Source organism: Anomaloglossus baeobatrachus, chromosome 5 (assembly GCF_048569485.1).
Source record: "Anomaloglossus baeobatrachus isolate aAnoBae1 chromosome 5, aAnoBae1.hap1, whole genome shotgun sequence".
Lineage (NCBI taxonomy): Eukaryota > Metazoa > Chordata > Amphibia > Anura > Aromobatidae > Anomaloglossus > Anomaloglossus baeobatrachus.
The window spans coordinates 500,413,214-500,431,141 of record NC_134357.1 but is presented as its reverse complement, the minus strand read 5'-3'; the positions used below and the strand labels follow the sequence as shown (position 1 = coordinate 500,431,141).

General features: G+C 45.2%; 1 protein-coding gene across 1 annotated transcript in view; it reads left to right on the top strand.

Moving 5' to 3' along the window:
- LOC142312827 (uncharacterized) overlaps nucleotides 1-17,928 on the top strand; it is a 253,151-nt gene that overhangs the window by 73,805 nt on the left and 161,418 nt on the right. Inside the window, 1 exon segment of the mRNA XM_075351813.1 lies at nucleotides 8,947-9,037. Within this exon segment, the coding sequence (XP_075207928.1) occupies nucleotides 8,947-9,037 (91 nt within the window).

Here is a 17,928-nt window from a genome sequence, read left to right as displayed (position 1 = left end):
CTGCCGCTCCTATTCCCATACTGGTAGAACCTGCCCTTAAGTCTTTCCCTCCAGCATCGTGTTCTCTGGTATAAGATGGACAGCAGTTTCTGCCTGGCTGTAGATAATTGACCAAATATGTCTTGCGCATTTGTGCGTTTGTGGGCGGACTCTAGGTCAGAGATCTGGGAAGAAAGCGTTTTGATCTCCTCTATTCTTTCCTTTTTAAGCCGACTGCCATGTTTTATGAGGACTCCTCTCAAGACACATTTTAATGCCTCCCACTTCATGGATGGGACAGATTGGTCAGCCATGTGATCCAGTGTGAAGTTTGAGATTGTCTGGGTCACGTCTGCCAAGCATAACGTATCCTGCAATAAGTTCTCATTGAGGCGCCATGTGAATCCTGACCTTTCTGCTTTGCCAAGTTGTATGGAAAGATATATAGGGGCGTGGTCAGACCAAAGGATGGAGCCTATCTTTGTGTTTAAGTGGAAATCTAGGAGCGTCTGGGATATGAAGAAATAGTCAATCCTGCTGTAAAGTCAGTATGGAATGGAGTAGTAGGTGTAGTCTCTCGTGTCTGGGTGAAGAACCCTCCAGGCATCCACCAGCTTCAGGCCCTGCAGCTGTCTTTTAACTTTATGTATAGAGGAGTGAGGATATGAAGACTTACCCGAGGAGACATCCATGGACGGATGCATTGGCAAATTGAAATCGCCACCGAGTATCATAGGAAGGGGACCTGCGAAGTCCTCCAGTATTGTCCGACATCTGGCTCTGAACCCCTGCTGGTCTTTGTTGGGAAAGTACACATTAGCTATCACAAAATTGTGGGAGGCCCAAGAAACTCTTAAGGTCCAGTCACACTAAACAACTTACCAGCGATCCCAACAACGATAGGAGAGGGGCAGAGGGAGGGGGGCAGAGGGAGGGGGGAGGGTGGCAGAGGGAGGGGGGCAGAGGAAGAGGGGAGGGTGGCAGAGGGAGGGGGGCATAGGGGGGAGGGGTCAGAGGGAGGGGGGAGGGTGGCAGAGGGGCAGAAGGAGGGGGGAGGGGGGCAGAGGGAGGGGGGAAGGGGGGGAGAGGGGAAGAAGGGAGGGGGAGGAGGGGTAAGGGGGGAGGAAGGGAGAAGGAAGAGGTTTGGGGTTTTTTGTTTGTTTGTTTTTTTTGTGCAGGAAGAGAGAGCAAAGTCACAGACTAATGTTATTCTGACTTCCCAAAAAAGTTACAAACAGCTCACGAATCTCCATGTCACATTGTTAATGGGTAGAAGGAGGAGAAATCATGGCATCCCTGTTTTAGGACCAGCGAAAGGGATGTAATGAGACCCAGTGGGTCTGTCTTCTAACTACTTGTGGATGGTGATCCTGAAACTTTTAAATGTCAACGAAGATCAAGAAGGGGACCTCTGCTGCTCCATTGGGGTCTGTTTGGGGTTTTTCTTTCTGTTCCTTGATCCTGAGGCCTCTTGCCAATTGGGTGGAATCACCGGCAGGGGTAGACTTTTCGGCCAGTCAGGTAGATTTGTCATTGGTAACTCAAATGTTTCAAGGAACTTAGGAAGGTCCCCAAGGGACCGAATTATCGCCGACTTACCCTCCTTTGTAGCCACCAGTTGAAAGGGGTAGCCCCATCTGTATATTATATTTTTGTCCCGGAGTTGATCCAGCAGGGGGTGCAAGGCCCTCCTCAGCATGAGGGTGCGCCTGGCTAGGTCAGGGGGCAGCGTAACCTGAGAATCCTGGAAAGCAATTGGGCCTTTGGATCTGGCTGTTGCCATAATGCGTTCCTTGGTTTTATACAAGTGCACCCGACATATCACATATCTCTGGGACATGCATTGTTAAGTGGTTTGGGCCCAAAAGCTCTATGAATGCGATCTAATCAACAGTGGTTACCTGATTGTCCCCCAAGATCTGCATGAATATCTGCTGTTCTGCGGCATCTAAATTGGATGATGGCACTGATTCCTGGAGTCCACGTATGTGGATATTATTTCGCCTATTGCGGTTTTCTTGGTCTTCCAGGCCTGCCTCGAGCTCCTCCAGCCTGGCAGAGTGATGGTTAATTATTTCACGGTGCTGCTTAAGGCTGCTTTCACACCTCCGGTTTCTGCAATGCGGCACAATCCGGCACTTTGCAGGAAAATCGCAACCGTTTTTTTTGCTGCCGGTTGCGTATTTTCTGCATAGACTTTAATTAGTGCCGCATTGTGCCGCAAGGCCTTGCGTTCCATCCGTTTTTTGCCGCATGCGGCAGATTTAGCCGATGCGGCGGCCGGATGGAACGTTGCCTGGCACGTTTTTTCGTGCGGCAAAAAAAAACCGCATCGCGCCGCATTCGGCCGATGCGGCGCATTTTTCAATGCATGCCTATGGCGGCCGGATGCGGCGTGATGCGGCAATAACCGCATCCGGCCGCCACATGCAGTTTTTTCCACTGCGCATGCTCAGTAGCATGCCGCAAGCGGCAAAAACCGGACTGGCCGCAAAGTAAAAACTTATGCAAAGGATGCGGTGTGTTCACCGCATCCGTTGCATAGCTTGCACAGCCGGATTGAGCCGCAGAGCTCAAGCCGGATGTGTGAAAGCAGCCTAACTCTGATAGAGCTGCATCCTGTGATCTCTCCACCCCCTCCACTCTCTCTGTAAACTCCCTCTGCAGGGCATGTATCTTTTGCTTGTAGGTGTTCTCCAGCCTGCACACAAGCTTTTCCAAATCATGTTTGGTGGGGAGAGATTTAATGTATTTTCTAATATCACGGAGATTCACCTCCTCAGAGTCTAATTCATTCTCACTGGAATCATGAGAAGCGGTGACTTGGGGAATCCCCTACCTCTGAGACATGCTTCAGTGAGGAGTGTTGTTGTTTCCCTTCCGTTGCCATCTTGGCCTGAGCAGCTCGTGTTTGAGTGGGGGTGCTGGAGGCCAGGAAGCGATCCATCCTGCTTGTCCCGGTCTCCGGATCTGCTGCTTGCTTGAGGGATCGTCTGGGTTTGGGCTCAGCTGCACCACCTGTAAGAGGCTGAAAGGGCGGCCTAGGCACAGAGCTAAGGAGATGTGTGTCTCACTCTGCCATCGGCAAGCCACGCCCCTCCAGTCCCCAGTTCTTAATCCTATAGAACATCTCTGTGACGAGGTAAAACAGGCTGTTAAGAACAAGTCAGACCCATCTAATTTTCACAATTGCAAAAACCTATCCTGTTGGCATAGGCCAGCACTCCTGCAGAATAAAATTATCATCTGACGGAATCTCTGACGCAATGAATTGCTGTGATTCTGAAGGATCAAACTTGCTTTCAGATGGGTATCTCTAATTTAGTGGCCATTCAGTGAATGTTCTATTCTTAAAGGTAAAGATAAGATAAAACTGATCATGTACATTAAGGCTATGTGCGCACAGTGCGTTTTTGCGCGTTTTTCGGGTGCGTTTTTGGCCTCAAAACTGCAGGACTTTGCTTCCCCAGCAAAGTCTATGAGTTTTCAGTTTTGCTGTCCGCACACATCTGTTTTTTTTACCTGCGTTTTTGAGTTAAAAAAAAAATGGACATGTCAGTTCTTTCCTGCGTTTTTCTGCGTTTTCCCCCCATGCAATGCATTGGAAAAACGCAGCAAAACGCAGAGATCAAAAACGCAGCAAAACGCAGCCAAAAACGCACCAAATCGCGGCAAAAACTCATGCGTTTTTTGATGCGTTTTTTCGACGCAGGTGCGTTTTTGTGTGTTTTTAGCGGCCAAAAACGCAGCGTCAAAAAGACGCAGTGTGCGAACCTAGCCTAAATGTTTTTTCTGGTTAGAATTAGGAGTAAAAAAAAACAAACTGCTGAACAGCTGTTTCACCCCTCTTGCCATTATACAGCTTTCAACAAAATTATAGAAAAAGGCACAAAAAATCCTCTTTAAAAATATATTTTTATAATTCTTTCAACGAGGATTACACAGGAAAGTTTGTCGCTTAAAGGGAACCTGTCAGCATATTTGGGGCCTATACGCTGCGGCCACAACCAGTGAGCCCTTATATACAGCATTTTAACATGCTGTATATAGGAGTCGAGGCCGCTGTGTAGAATGTGAAAATCATTTTATAGTACTTACCTAAACGATCGCTGCGGAGCAAACTGGTTGAATGGGTGTCTCTGCTCTCCGGTGCCAGCGCCTCCTGTTTCGGCCATCTTCGTCCTCCTTCTGAAGCCAGTGCAGGACGCGTCTTACGTCATACACACTGGCCGGTCCCGCGCGGGCGCACTACAATACTTTGATCTACCCTGCTCATTGCAGGACCTTAATGTCGGCGAGGGTGTATGACGTAGGATGCATCATGCACCTCCGCTTAAGAAGAAGAACAAAAGGGCCGAAAGAGGAAGCACCGGAGAACGAAGACTCCCATATGACCCAACTCCACCGCAGCGACTGTTAGGCCTAAGCCACACGGCGAGAAAAACAGTGCGAGTGGAGTGCGATAAAACATCGCATTCCCCTCAGACCAATTCTAGCCTGTGTGTCAGCACACATGGGCAATTATTTTCTCAGCCCTAATCGGACTGAGAAAACAATCGCAGCATGCTGCGATTGTAAGCTGAGTCTCTTTCTCTCGCACCCATTCAAGTGAATGGGGCGAGAGAAAAATCGCACTGCACTCGCGGTACACCGGTGTACCGCTAGTGCAGTGCGAGAATGGCAGTAGCCGGCTATGCAGGAGAGAGGGAGAGAAATCCCTCCCTCCCCTCCTGAGTGCCGGCCCGCCCCCCGCAGCTGAGGTCTGCTCGCACGAACGGACCTCAGTTGCAAGGACACACATTCATGACACTCTGCTCTGCTGTACTGCCAGCACGAGCAGTGTGTCATGCAAGTGGATCGCAGTAGTCCCCGTGTGGCCCCAGCCTTAGGTGAGTATTTTATAAAGACATTTTTACATTCTACACAGCGGCCTGGGCTCATATACAGCATGTTACAATGCTGTATATAAGAGCCCACTGGTGGTTGCCGCAGCTTATAGGCCCCAAAACTGGTGACAGGTTCCCTTTTAGGCCTAAGCCACACGGCGAGAAAATCGGTGCGAGTGGAGTGCGATAAAACATCGCATTCCCCTCGGACCAATTCTAGCCTGTGTGTCAGCACACATGAGCGATTATTTTCTCAGCCCTAATCGGACCGAGAAAACAATCGCAGCATGCTGCGATTGTAAGCTGAGACTCTTTCTCTCGCACCCATTCATGTGAATGGGGCGAGAGAAAAATCGCACTGCACTCGCGGTACACCGGTGTACTGCTAGTGCAGTGCGAGAATGGCTATAGCCGGCTACGCAGGAGAGAGGGGGAGAAATCCCTCCCTCCCCTCCTGAGTGCCGGCCCGCCCCCCGCAGCTGAGGTCTGCTCGCACGAACGGACCTCAGTTGCAAGGACACAAGCATGACACTTGGCTCTGCTGTACTGCCAGCACGAGCCGAGTCTCATGCAAGGGGATCGCAGTAGTCCCCGTGTGGCCCCAGCCTTAATAAATATTTCTAAATACATGGATAATACGTAAGATGACCCTGCTGATAGTAACTTTCATTGCACGGTGTCCCAGGGAATTATTCCATAGAACTACCCCTTCAATCACTAATAAAGGTTCCCTATTCAGAAGAAAACCTATCCCAGAGATCAGAGTAGCTAATAGCTTGCAGATGGTCACATTAAAACCTGTGCATTGGCAATCCTACATGGAATTGTGGCCAAAAACTATACACTGGAGATGAAAATTAGAGAAGACCACACAATTTCCTAAATGTTACAGTCATTATGTAGTCCTATGTAATTATAACCTAACATGAGTAAACTCGCAGTATTTTAAGCTTATTTCCTAAATTAAATTTGTTGTAAAGCACATAATAAAAATGTAAATGAGATAAATATAAAAGAACATTGATCAAAATTAGAGAACACTTTTAGATACCTTTTTAGGTTTTTGGTGTTAACCTGGCACCTGATGCTATTTTTTTTTTAATTATCTGACAAACCCTATGTAACTGGCAGCCAAACTTTCCAGTTTTCACTGACTTTGCAAAAATGGTGTGCTGTTCCAAAGTGACTGAAACCCTCTGGCAGCAGGTTGTCCAGATGAAGGCCAAAGGGTTGACCCTGTCAGTGTCAGCCGCAGCAACAGAAGTTAGTCTCTCAAAGTCTGTGATTTCGAAAATATTGCATCTTTACAACATCACAAACTTTCAAGTCCTCCAAGAAGGCTGGTCGTCCTCAAAAGACAAATGCAATAGAGAACAGGATAATTCGGAGAATCTCCCTGGATAATCGTTTTAACACTGCAACTGGAATTGCTCGCCAGTTCAGCACTGAACAGGGTAAGGATCTCTCTCGTCATATAGTGTCACGACATTTAAGAGCATTTGGACTGAAAGCCCACTCTGCAGTGACCAATCGTTTCATTACCAGAAAGAATGACAAGGCTAGACTCACCTTTCGTGAGGAGCATGTTGTGTGGACAGAGAAGTGTTCCACAGTTCATTTTAGTGATGAAAGCAAGTTTAAGTTATTTGTGTCTGATGGGAAACATTATGTTCATTGGCAAACTGGGCAAAGCCTGAACCCAAAGTGTGTTAAAAAGTCAATGAAAGGAGGTGGAGGAAATGTCATGGTTTGGGGAATGTTTTCTGCAGCAGGAGTTGGACCTCTCATGCAGCTACATGGCAGAGTGAATGCAAGTGTGTATCAGAACCTTCTTCAACACATGGTTACTTACTTGTGTTCATCACTCAATCAGCCAGCAATTTTCATGCAGGACAATGCCCCTGTCACACAGCAGAACGGGTAAAGCAGTTCCTTGAAACAGAAAACATTGAAACAATTAAATGGCCAGCCCAGAGTCCTGATCCTAAACCAATAGAAATCCTCTGGAAAATCCTTGGTGACATAATTATAGCCAAGAAACCCCCAACAGTCAAAGAACTGTGGAAGAGACTGGAAGAAGAGTGGGCCAAAATCACACCAGAGCAGTGTGAGAGACTAATGATGGCCTGTGGCTGCAGATGTGTTAGTCATTCACAGCAAAGGCCTGTACACTTCCTACCGATTTGTGACTGTTGCTTCCTTCAGAAAATTTACTTATAATCTTTTTCTGTGATCAATCATTGCTGTTCTCTAATTATGATCATCATGTTTTGGGCAAAATAAAGGTTTTATGTTGATAAACTTTGGATCTTTTGTAAAACACTGTTCTTGTAGCATGGTGTACTGTGGCACCCTGGACTAGCCAGGGGCCACAGGTAACACGCACACCCCCACCCCCAGCAGGTCACAGCAGTCATCTCCAGTGAGACCTGATTTCCTCCCTCGGGTTCAGACAGACACACCAGGTGGGCGGAGTCAGGCGGATGGACACGCCCACCGAGGAGTCTAGCTGGTCTGAGGCAGGAAACAACATAGACAAGTCCAGGCAGAGGAAGGGAGAGGAGGTGTGCAGAGTGGCAGAAGCAGACAGAGGCCTAGGTTGGAGCCTAGGACCCTCTTGTAGTCAGTCAGGCAGACGGTAGTGGCCGTCTGCGGGGGCCGGGAAGACAGTCCTGGTGGAACCGTAGGTAGCCGGGACAGGGTGGTGGCCCGTCCGGTACCGAACCGGGGAGCCAGCTGGAAACCGGAGCACAGGAGGATCATATAAAGAAAGTGCAGGGAAGGACGCACACTATTAGCCTGGAGTCAGGGGAGAAACTACCCAGCCGGCTGCGGGACCCGTCCGTCCAGCCGTTTGTTTTACCAGAGACTCCGTATAAGTTATTGGCTGAGTGAGTACCATCATGCCGTCTGGCACTGCGTCTGCCCCTGCGACCCTGCACCCCACCAAACCCTGCCATCCACTCTCCAGTCACCATCACCGGGACCACCAAAATCCTCTACCCACGGAGGGGAGAGAAACATCTCGGCTGCTCCCTGTCATCGCTCCCGGGATCCCCGTCCAGAGCAGCGGTGGTGTCCCAACCTCACCACAACCGTGGGTGGTGTCATGGACCAACTTCCCAAACCCCAAAAACTATTCCCCTTTCACTCACGGGCGAGGAGCGCCGCTCGAGTCCCCGGATCTGGCCCACCGCTCGAGCCACCGAGCAGCAGCAGCGCCGGACCTAAGAGTGGTGAGCGCAGTGTCCCCTCCCCGCCCGCGACAGTACCCCTTAAAAAAAACCTGCAAATGTTCATCAATGTAAATTACATTATTTCTGAAAAAAGCAAGTGATCATACATTGTTCTCTAATTAGATCTCCAGTGTACATTGAGAGCTCAGCGGGTCCACCATGTGGATGCGAATTCTAATCCTTCCAATTCCCCGGGATAGTTAGTTTGCAGTGAAAGTATCAGCCGGATCATCTTGTGTATTATCCATATATTTGGAAATATTTATGAAGCAGTGAACTTTCCTGTGTAATCCTTGATGGCATTCTAAAGATATATTTTCAAAAAGGATTTTGTGTTTTGGTTTTTTTTTGTTACATTAGTGCATATATATAATTGTGTGTGTGTGTGTGTGTGCATATATATATGTGTGATATATGTGTGTGTGTGTGTGTGTGTGTGTTTTTATATATATGTTTTTATATATATATATATATATATATATATATATATATATATATGAGATAGATAGATGGATATATATCTGTGTATATATATATGTTTTTATATATATATAATATATATATCTGTATATATATGTGTGTTTTTATATATATGTTTATATATATATATATATATATATATATATATATATATATATATATATAATCTGTATATATCTGTATATGATATATGTATGCAGTGTATATAATATATAACTTTATTAGAAGTAGAAGTCGACATGTTGGATTTATACAGGAGACCTGCAGCTATGTGAAAGCTACTGCTGTCATGTTGTTTATTTTTGGCTTGTTAATTTATGTTTTCCTTCTCCATCTATCAGTAACTTTTACTGTATTTGTTTCAGGGTGAAGATTTGACCCAGATTAATACTACAGAGACATATGTGAGGGGTGATGAGCGGTGTAAAGAGGAGATTCCTACAGATAACTACACAGGTGAGTAGTGACTACTAAGTGCCGAGAAGTCACAGTTTATTAATTTGACTACTACAGTTACATATTTAATTTGTTAGGGTGTGTTGTTTTTTTTTTTAAATGCAGATTTTATGCCTAACAATTGAATGCCCTACCCCTTACCGTGTGAGTATGTGAATAAAAGTTCTGTATTGGAGTCAGCAATTATGGAGGCGGCTCAGGAGTAGATGCTGGCTATATTACAAGTGCATCTCAATAAATTAGACTATCAAAATGTTAATTTATTTCAGTAATTCAATAACAAAAGGAAACGCATACTGTATATTATATAGTCATTACACCCAGTGATCTATTTCAAGTATATTTGTTAATGTTGATCATAATGGCTTACACTCAACTTTCCATTAATATGCTTGGATACAGCACTCTGTGAACAGGCAGCTTCTTTAGCAATGACCTTTTGTGGCTTACCCTCCCTCCTTGTGGAGTGTGCCAATGACTGCCTTCTGGACATCTGTCAAGTCAGCAATCTTCCCCATAATTGTGAAGCCAGAACCAGACTAAGGGACCATTTTAAATGCTTAGGAAGCCTTTGCAGGTGTTGCGTGGTAATTTTTTCTGAGATAATGACTTTAGGGTTTTTATTGGCTGTAAGCCATAATCATCAACATTCACAGAAATAAACACTTGAAATGGATCACTCTGTGTGTAATGACTCTCTATAATATATGCATTTCCTTTTTGTATTGAATTACTGAAATAAATTAACTTTTTGAGGATATTCTAGTTTATTGAAATGCACTTGTAGCTGGCTTCTTTGTCTAACAATTGCAGCGAGCTGAGCTCTGATTGCTGCTATTAACCATTTTCAGTTCCTGACAACAGCATTTAAATCGAATGGTTATTGATGCATGTGCTGCATGGAATCAGTATGTCTCCCATAATGCACCACTGGCTTACTATGGCAGCCAGGAACCTATCGAAGGCCTCTGGCACTGCTGAGCTCCTTAGGAGACACTGATTTTTATTTTATTTTTTTGTCTCCTGTATACTTCAATATTGTGCTATTGCAGAATATGAAAGAAAGTTTAAGTCCCCTAAGTGAACTAACATGTGTGTATGTATGTCTGTCTGTGTGTATATATATATATAATGTGTGTGTTATATATAAGCTTGCGGCTTGCTAGCATAGCGGTGGATATCGCTGCTTCATAGATTCCATACAGATGGTGCCAACTCACTAGCGCTTTACAAATGCCGTACATATAAACCATATTATCAAAGAGGATCAATTATATCGAACCAAAGAAAAAACCTCTAAAACATCACGTTTATTATTTTCAGTTAAAAAGTCATAAATGTATATAAACACTAGGACCATACCCAGTTGTAAAGTCGCAGAACAATATCGTGAAGTGTATAAAACTAGGTGAAGTACTGGATAGGGCAGTGAGCAGTAGAGTGTGCGATCGTGTCGCTTCTATTAAGGGCACTGTCAGGTAAAATAACTTGGATATGTTACTTAGAATGAGGGGGCTAATACTCCCTAATTCTGGTCCCTTCCTGACAACGGCGGTTTGATTCACCTTAATGTTTTGGGTGCCCCCCATATAATAATATGCAGCTATTGGAACGACGAGACGCTGCCACTGCATGCATCTATTGCTGACAGGGCCTCTATGATCTCATATTGCCTGATCTTTTAGGACGAATTATCACGCATACTGCAAGTGGCATGGGGATCTGGCTTATCAACTGGACCCCAATATGGATATCTAGGTTTATTTATCTATCTTGAGGGCAAACAAGAGGATGATGAGATTGATGGCCTAATTAATCGAACACATCTTGCAATCTATATATCCCCTGATGAACCCCGGCACGCTGGGGGGAAACGCGTCGGGAGCAACATCAGTCCTAGCAGATAAGTACTGGGACTTTCAGGCCTGTAATCTATATATGTGGGTTGGGACCCCAATCATACGTATCCCCTTTATATTATAGCCAGATGGTATTCTGTGCAATTGGGGATTGATGTATACTGTATGAGACCAAGGTCTGACCACGAATTTAGATGTTTATGACAATGACTGTGTAATCACTTCAGCACATTACACATGGGGGTGGTTCAGGTCAGTGATAGTGACAGGGGCAATTAGGGTCAGCCGCCGAGGAACGGGGGCACCCAAAACATTAAGGTGAATCAAACCTCCGTTGTCAGGAAGGGACCAGCATTAGGGAGTATTAGCCCCCTTATTCTAAGTAACATATCTAAGTTATTTTACCTGACAGTGCCCTTAATAGAAGCGACACTATCGCACACTCTACTGCTCACTGCCCTATCCAGTACTTTACCTAGTTTTATACACTTCACGACATTGTTCTGCGACTTTACAACTGGGTATGGTTCTAGTGTTTATATATATTTATGACTTTTTAACTGAAAATAATAAACGTGATGTTTTAGAGGTTTTTTCTTTGGTTCGATACGCTTTACAAATAAATACACAGCGGTGGATACGGCTTTCAATAGAGGCTTAGCTTGCAGCACATATCTAGTGCTTGATAAATACATAGCAGTGGATATCGCTTTTAATAGAGCCTTATCTCACAGGCGCATACCTAATAGCGCTTTGCACATGTTCCCTAATCAAGGAATTTCTATGGTTTGAAGGTATAACTCATTTGTTGGTCATTGACAAAGGTCGTGTTCTGGGCCGAAACGTCTGATGCACTGAGACTGAATGTTTAATACATTTTCCAAGATTTTCACTTTAATCTGGGAGTACCTCTTTTCTATTAGGTTTCCACACCATGTAGAATAATATGAGAGCACCCCAGCTACGATTTTTATGGTGGAAGTGCCTTATGTCATACAATTGAGATCCAGTATAGAGTACTGCCTTTGACACCAAAGGAAGAGTGGATCTGTAGTAGTGTGGAGTGGTCATTTGTGTTGAAGGTAGAAGACCGGTCTAGAAGGAGAAGTATAGAGAATTATCTGTTTACCGTGACCAAAATCGCTAACGACATGCATACAGCCAAAGCTGTTTCGGGGGAATGATAGTGCTGGAAGCCAAATTGTAGGTTGTCAAAGAGAGAGGTGGGAGGAAAGATGAGCATGGACATGCTGCTTAAGGAGTTTGGAACCGAACGGGAGCAGAGATATGGGGCAATAGCTGGGCATAGCAGTGTGGGGTCAAGGTTTGGCTTTTTGAGGATAGGTGTGATTGTGGTATGTTTGAAAGCTGAATGGAAGCTCCCAGCAGTTAGTGATACAGTGCTGGCCAAAAGTATTGGCACCCCTGCAATTCTGTCAGAGAATACTCAGTTTCTTCTTGAAAATGATTGCAATCACAAATTCTTTGGTATTATTATCTTCATTTAATTTGTCTTCAATGAAAAAAAAAAAAATGTCATAAAGCCAAACTGGATATAATTCCACACCAAACATAAAAAGGGGGTGGACAAAAGTATTGTCACTGTTTGACAAATCATGTGAGACTTCTCTAATTTGTGTAATTAACAGCACCTGTAACTTACCTGTGGCACCTAACAGGTGTTGGCAATAACTAAATCACACTTGCAGCCAGTTGACATTGATTAAAGTTGACTCAACCTCTGTCCTGTGTCTTTGTATGTACCACATTGAGCATGGAGAAAAGAAAGAAAACCAAAGAACTGTCTGAGGACTTGAGAATCCAAATTGTGAGGAAGTATGAGCAATCTCAAGGCTACAAGTCCATCTCCAAAGACCTGAAAGTTCCTGTGTCTACGGTGCGCAGTGTCATCAAAAAGTTTAAAGCCCATGGCACTGTGGCTAACCTCCCTAGATGTGGATGGAGAAGAAAAATTGACGAGAGATTTCAAAGCAAGATTGTGCAGATGGTGGATAAAGAACCTCGACTAACATCCAAACAAGTTCAAGCTGCCCTGCAGTCCGAGGGTACAACAGTGTCAACCTGTACTATCCGTCGGCGTCTGAATGAAAAGGGACTGTATGGTAGGATACCCAGGAAGACCCCACTTCTTACCCCGAGACATAAAAAAGCCAGGCTGGAGTTTCCCAAAACTTACCTGAGAAAGCCTAAAACGTTTTCGAAGAATGTTCTCTGGTCAGATAAGAAAAAAGTAGAGCTTTTTGGGAAAAGCCATCAACATAGTTTACAGGAAAAAAAAGAGGCATTCAAAGAAAAGAACACAGTCCGTACAGTCAAACATGGCGGAGGTTCCGTTTTGGGGTTGCTTTGCTGCCTCTGGCACTGGACTGCTTGACCGTGTGCATGGCATTATGAAGTCTGAAGAATACCAACAAATTTTGCAGCATAATGTAGGGCCCAGTGTGAGAAAGCTGGGTCTTCCTCAGAGGTCATGGGTCTTCCAGCAGGACAATGACCCAAAACACACTTCAAAAAGCACTAGAAAATGGTTTGATAGAAAGCACTTGAGACTACTAAAGTGGCCAGACCTGAATCCCATAGAACACCTGTGGAGAGATCTCAAAATGGCAGTTTGGAGAAGGCACCCTTCATATCTCAGGGGCCTGGAGCGGTTTGCCAAAGAAGAATGGTATAAAATTCCAGCAGAGCATTGTAAGAAACTCATTGATGGTTACCGGAAGCAGTTGTTCGCAGTTAATTTGGATAAAGGTTGTGCAACCAAGTATTAGGCTAAGGGTGCCAATACTTTTGTCTGATCATTTCACACAACTCCAAAAATGGGCCAATGATTTGATTTTTGTTTCATTCTCTTTTGTGTTTTTTTCATTGCAAGCAAAATAAATGAAGATAATAATACCAAAGAATTTGTGATTGCAATAATTTTCAAGAAGAAATGGAGTATTATCTGACAGAATTGCAGGGGTGCCAATACTTTTGGCTAGCACTGTAGGTTGAAGAGGTGTGCTAGGGATGGGAATAGTGTGGTGCTGCGGTTGGGGAGGAGATGGGATGCGGTCAAGATAACAAGAGTTAAGGTGTGATTTTGAGAGGAGATGAGTAAGCCCACTTTCAGTGATATTGGAGAGGGAAGTTTTATAAGGGAATGGCAGTGGTCTAGTATACAAAGGGGTTGGTGGTGGTGGAACAAAGGCTTGCCTTGTTTGGTCGATCTTATTTTTGAAGTGTGTGGCAAAGTCCTCTGCAGAGATGAGGGGCATCAGAGGGGCCAGAGGAGGGAGTTAAGTGCTGATCAGCCGTTTGGGGTTCTAGGATAAGGAAGTTAGGATATAAAATATTTCAAATGAGACTTATAAAGTTCACTATAAAAGTCAGAAAACGTCTCAACAATGTGGTCATTAGGTATGGCCATGTCGTGTTGCAGTGTGCATATTTTAAGAATAGCAGGCAAACTATTATATTGATGCACCAAAAATGCTAACAGAGTACTAGATTTGATTCCCCTGCTCAAAGAACCTTTTGGTTTGTGAAAAATATATTCCTTTTACTTTTGTCCTGCAAATAGAGTAGGTACTGTCTGCCCGCCTGTAACTTGGAGGATCGGTTCACCTCCGAGGGGTTCCTTACATATTTTCTCCAGGGCAACACATCTGGCAGCCAAAGCACCTTCCTCTTTAGTTAACTCTTTCAATATATGATATTGTTGAGTGACAGCAACCCCTCTAATATACTTTAAATGCATCCCAGAATGCAGAGTGATTGTCACAAAGCTCATGTTCTGCCATATAAATATTAATTTGATCTGGGATACAATCACATGGAACAAACAGAGTAAACCACCATGGGTTTATTTTACGCTTAGGTCTATGGGATGCAGAGTTGTCCCCCTGGAATTGAGCGAACACTAGCGAGTAATCCGAGGTAGGTCTTGGCAAATGTCTAATATTAATGAGAGTAGAGGAGGCCTTTACATTTTCACATATATAGTCAATCCGGATTAGGGAATTACCTGGGGTGTAACAGGTAAACTCCTTCAGAACTGGATTATGAAGACTGCACATATACCAACCTGCTTCCTATAAGAAATCGCTCCGTCTGGTGTGCATGACTTATGGCATTGTAGAAGGGTGAGAGCCAAATTTATCCAGTTCAGGGTTGTTAATCAAATTAAAGTTAACCATATAGATGGTCAAGGCTTGCATAAACTGAGATGCAAATTTAGCTGCTTCATATAGGATAGATAAGTTAGCCAGCAGAGGAGAGACACAAAGCTAGCAAAATCACCATGATGTTTTCTATGAAGGCCTGTATAAAAATATATCTACATTCTGAACCCTTCCCAGTTCCCATCTAACATCCCGTGAACTAATACAGAATCTCCCCTGGACTGCGGTGTGAACCGAGTGAGACGATCATTGAATCCACGGCCTATTGAGGAATCTGAGTATTCGGCTGCAGATGAGTCTCTTGTAGGCATACAATCTGATGGTTAACCTTTCTGATGTGAGCAAAAACCACATTACATTTCTTAGGACTGCCCAACTCTCACATTCCAGGACAATATATTCAGTGTCATGAGTCAAGTAAAACTGGTCAAAACAGAACTAAGGGTACCGTCACACTTTAGCGACGCTCCAGTGATCCCACCAGCGATATGACCTGGTCAGGATCGCTGGTGTGTCGCTACATGGTCGCTGGTGAGCTGTCAATCAGGCAGATCTCACCAGCAACCAGTGACCAGCCCCCCAGCCAGCAGCGACGCGTGGAAGCGACGCTGCACTTGGTAACTAAGGTAAATATCGGGTAACCAAGCGCTTGGTTACCCGATATTTACTTTTGTTACCAGCGCACACCACTTAGCGCTGGCTCCCTGCACTCCTAGCCAGAGTATACATCGGGTTAATAAGCAAACCGCTGTGCTTATTTACCCGATCTGTACTCCAGCTACGTGTGCAGAGAGCAGGGAGCCGGCACTGGCAGCCTGAGAGCGGCGGACGCTAGTAACAAAGGTAAATATCGGGTAACCAAGAAAGGGGTTCCCTTGGTTACCCGATATTTACCTTGGTTACAGCTTACCGCAGGCTGCTAGACGCCGGCTCCCTGCATATTTAGATCGTTGCTCTCTCGCTGTCACACACAGCGATGTGTGCTTCACAGCGGGAGAGCCACGTCAAAAAAATGAACCAGCACTGTGTGTAACGAGCAGTGATCTCACAGCAGGGGCTAGATCGCTGCTCAGTGTCACACACAGCGAGATTGCTAATCAGGTCACTGGTGCGTCACAAAAACCGTGACTCAGCAGCGATCTCGCTAGCGATCTCGCTATGTGAGAAGTACCCCTAAAGGCCCAGTCACACTAAACAACTTACCAGCGATCCCAACAATGATACAACCTGATAGGGATCGCTGGTAAGTTGCTAGGAGGTCGCTGGTGAGATGTCACACTAAGCGACGCTCTAGCGATCCCACCAGCAACCTGACCTGGCAGGGATCGCTGGAGCGTCGCTACACGGGTTGCTGGTGAGCTGTCACAAAGGCAGATCTCACCAGTGACCAGCCCCCAGCCAGCAGCGCCGCGTGGAAGCGATTCTGAGCTTGGTAACCAAGGTAATTATCGGGTAACCAACCCGATATTTACCTTGGTTACCAGCGCACACCGCTTGGCGTTGGCTCCCTGCAGACCTAGCCACAGTACACATCGGGTTAATTACCCAATGTGTACTCTGCTACGTGTGCAGGCAGCAGGAGCCGGCTTCTGCGGATGCTGGTAACCACGGTAAACATCGGGTAACCAAGAAGCCCTTACCTTGGTTACCCAATATTTACCTTCGTTACCAGCGTCTGCCGCTCTCACACTGCCAGTGCCGGCTCCCTGTTCCCTGCACTCCTAGCCACAGTACACATCGGGTTCTTAACCCACAGCAACATCGCTAGCAACGTCACAAAAGTTGTTCCTTAGCAGCGATGTTAATAGCGATGTTGCTTAGTGTGACGTGGCCTTAAGTTGTAATAGTATTAACCCTAAGAAAAGGAAGGAAAACTCCTTATCAACTGTATATCACAATGTGCAATAAGGCTCTAAGAGCTCAGTTAGAGGGTGATCGTACAGATCAGAAATTTAATGTGGCAAGATGTCCGGCAATGGGAGTAGTCCGTAAATTGAGCTGGCTCCACACCACAGACGCAGCACAGAAATACAATTTTAACAAGTCAGTTACATAAGCTTATATGGGTGAACCATTCCAGAGGATATAAAATCCACTTAATCAGCTCAAGATTTCAACTTGTAGGTTGCACAATGTCTAAACTCTCCTAAGAAAGAGGGAGGGAAAGGGGAGGGAGAAGGAGCAAAAAGAAAAGAGAGGGAAGGGGGTGGGAGAGATTAAAGTCCATCAAGGGAAAACGAATACTAATGACCACAACTTGCATGTCTTCTTGACCATCCTCCCTCAGATGGATTACAGGAATCAGGGGTTCCTAAAAACCAATCCTTCAGCGCTTCTTGGTATTCTTGAGGGTGTTTAACCAGTAATCTGCCTTCAGAGGAAAGGAGAAAATAGGAGTCCTATCCTCATGAATAATCTGCTGGTGATCTGGGAATGCCATTGAGTAAGATAGCTGTAGCTCACTCAAGTGCTTTTTGAAATTTATGAAGGTGGCCCTTTTCGTTTGCAGTGCCGCTGAAAAATCGGGGAAGACAGAGATTGCAGCATTCTTGTAGGATATTGGTCCCTTACGGCATGCTGCTCCCAGAATAGCATCTCTGTCACTGATACTCAGAAGACGCGCCAGAAGTGGACAGGTAGTCACTTAGTGAGCCCCGCTCTATGGCAAATGATGGCGATAGTTTAACATCAGGAAACATTGTCCTTGATCCATGACTCAATAAACATGCAGGGGTCCCCATTTTCCACACGCTCCGGGAGCCCCAGGATCCACAGGTTATTACGGCAGAGACGGTTCTCCAAATCCTTCACTCTCTGTGACCACATAGCTGCTTTTTCAAGTGAGGTA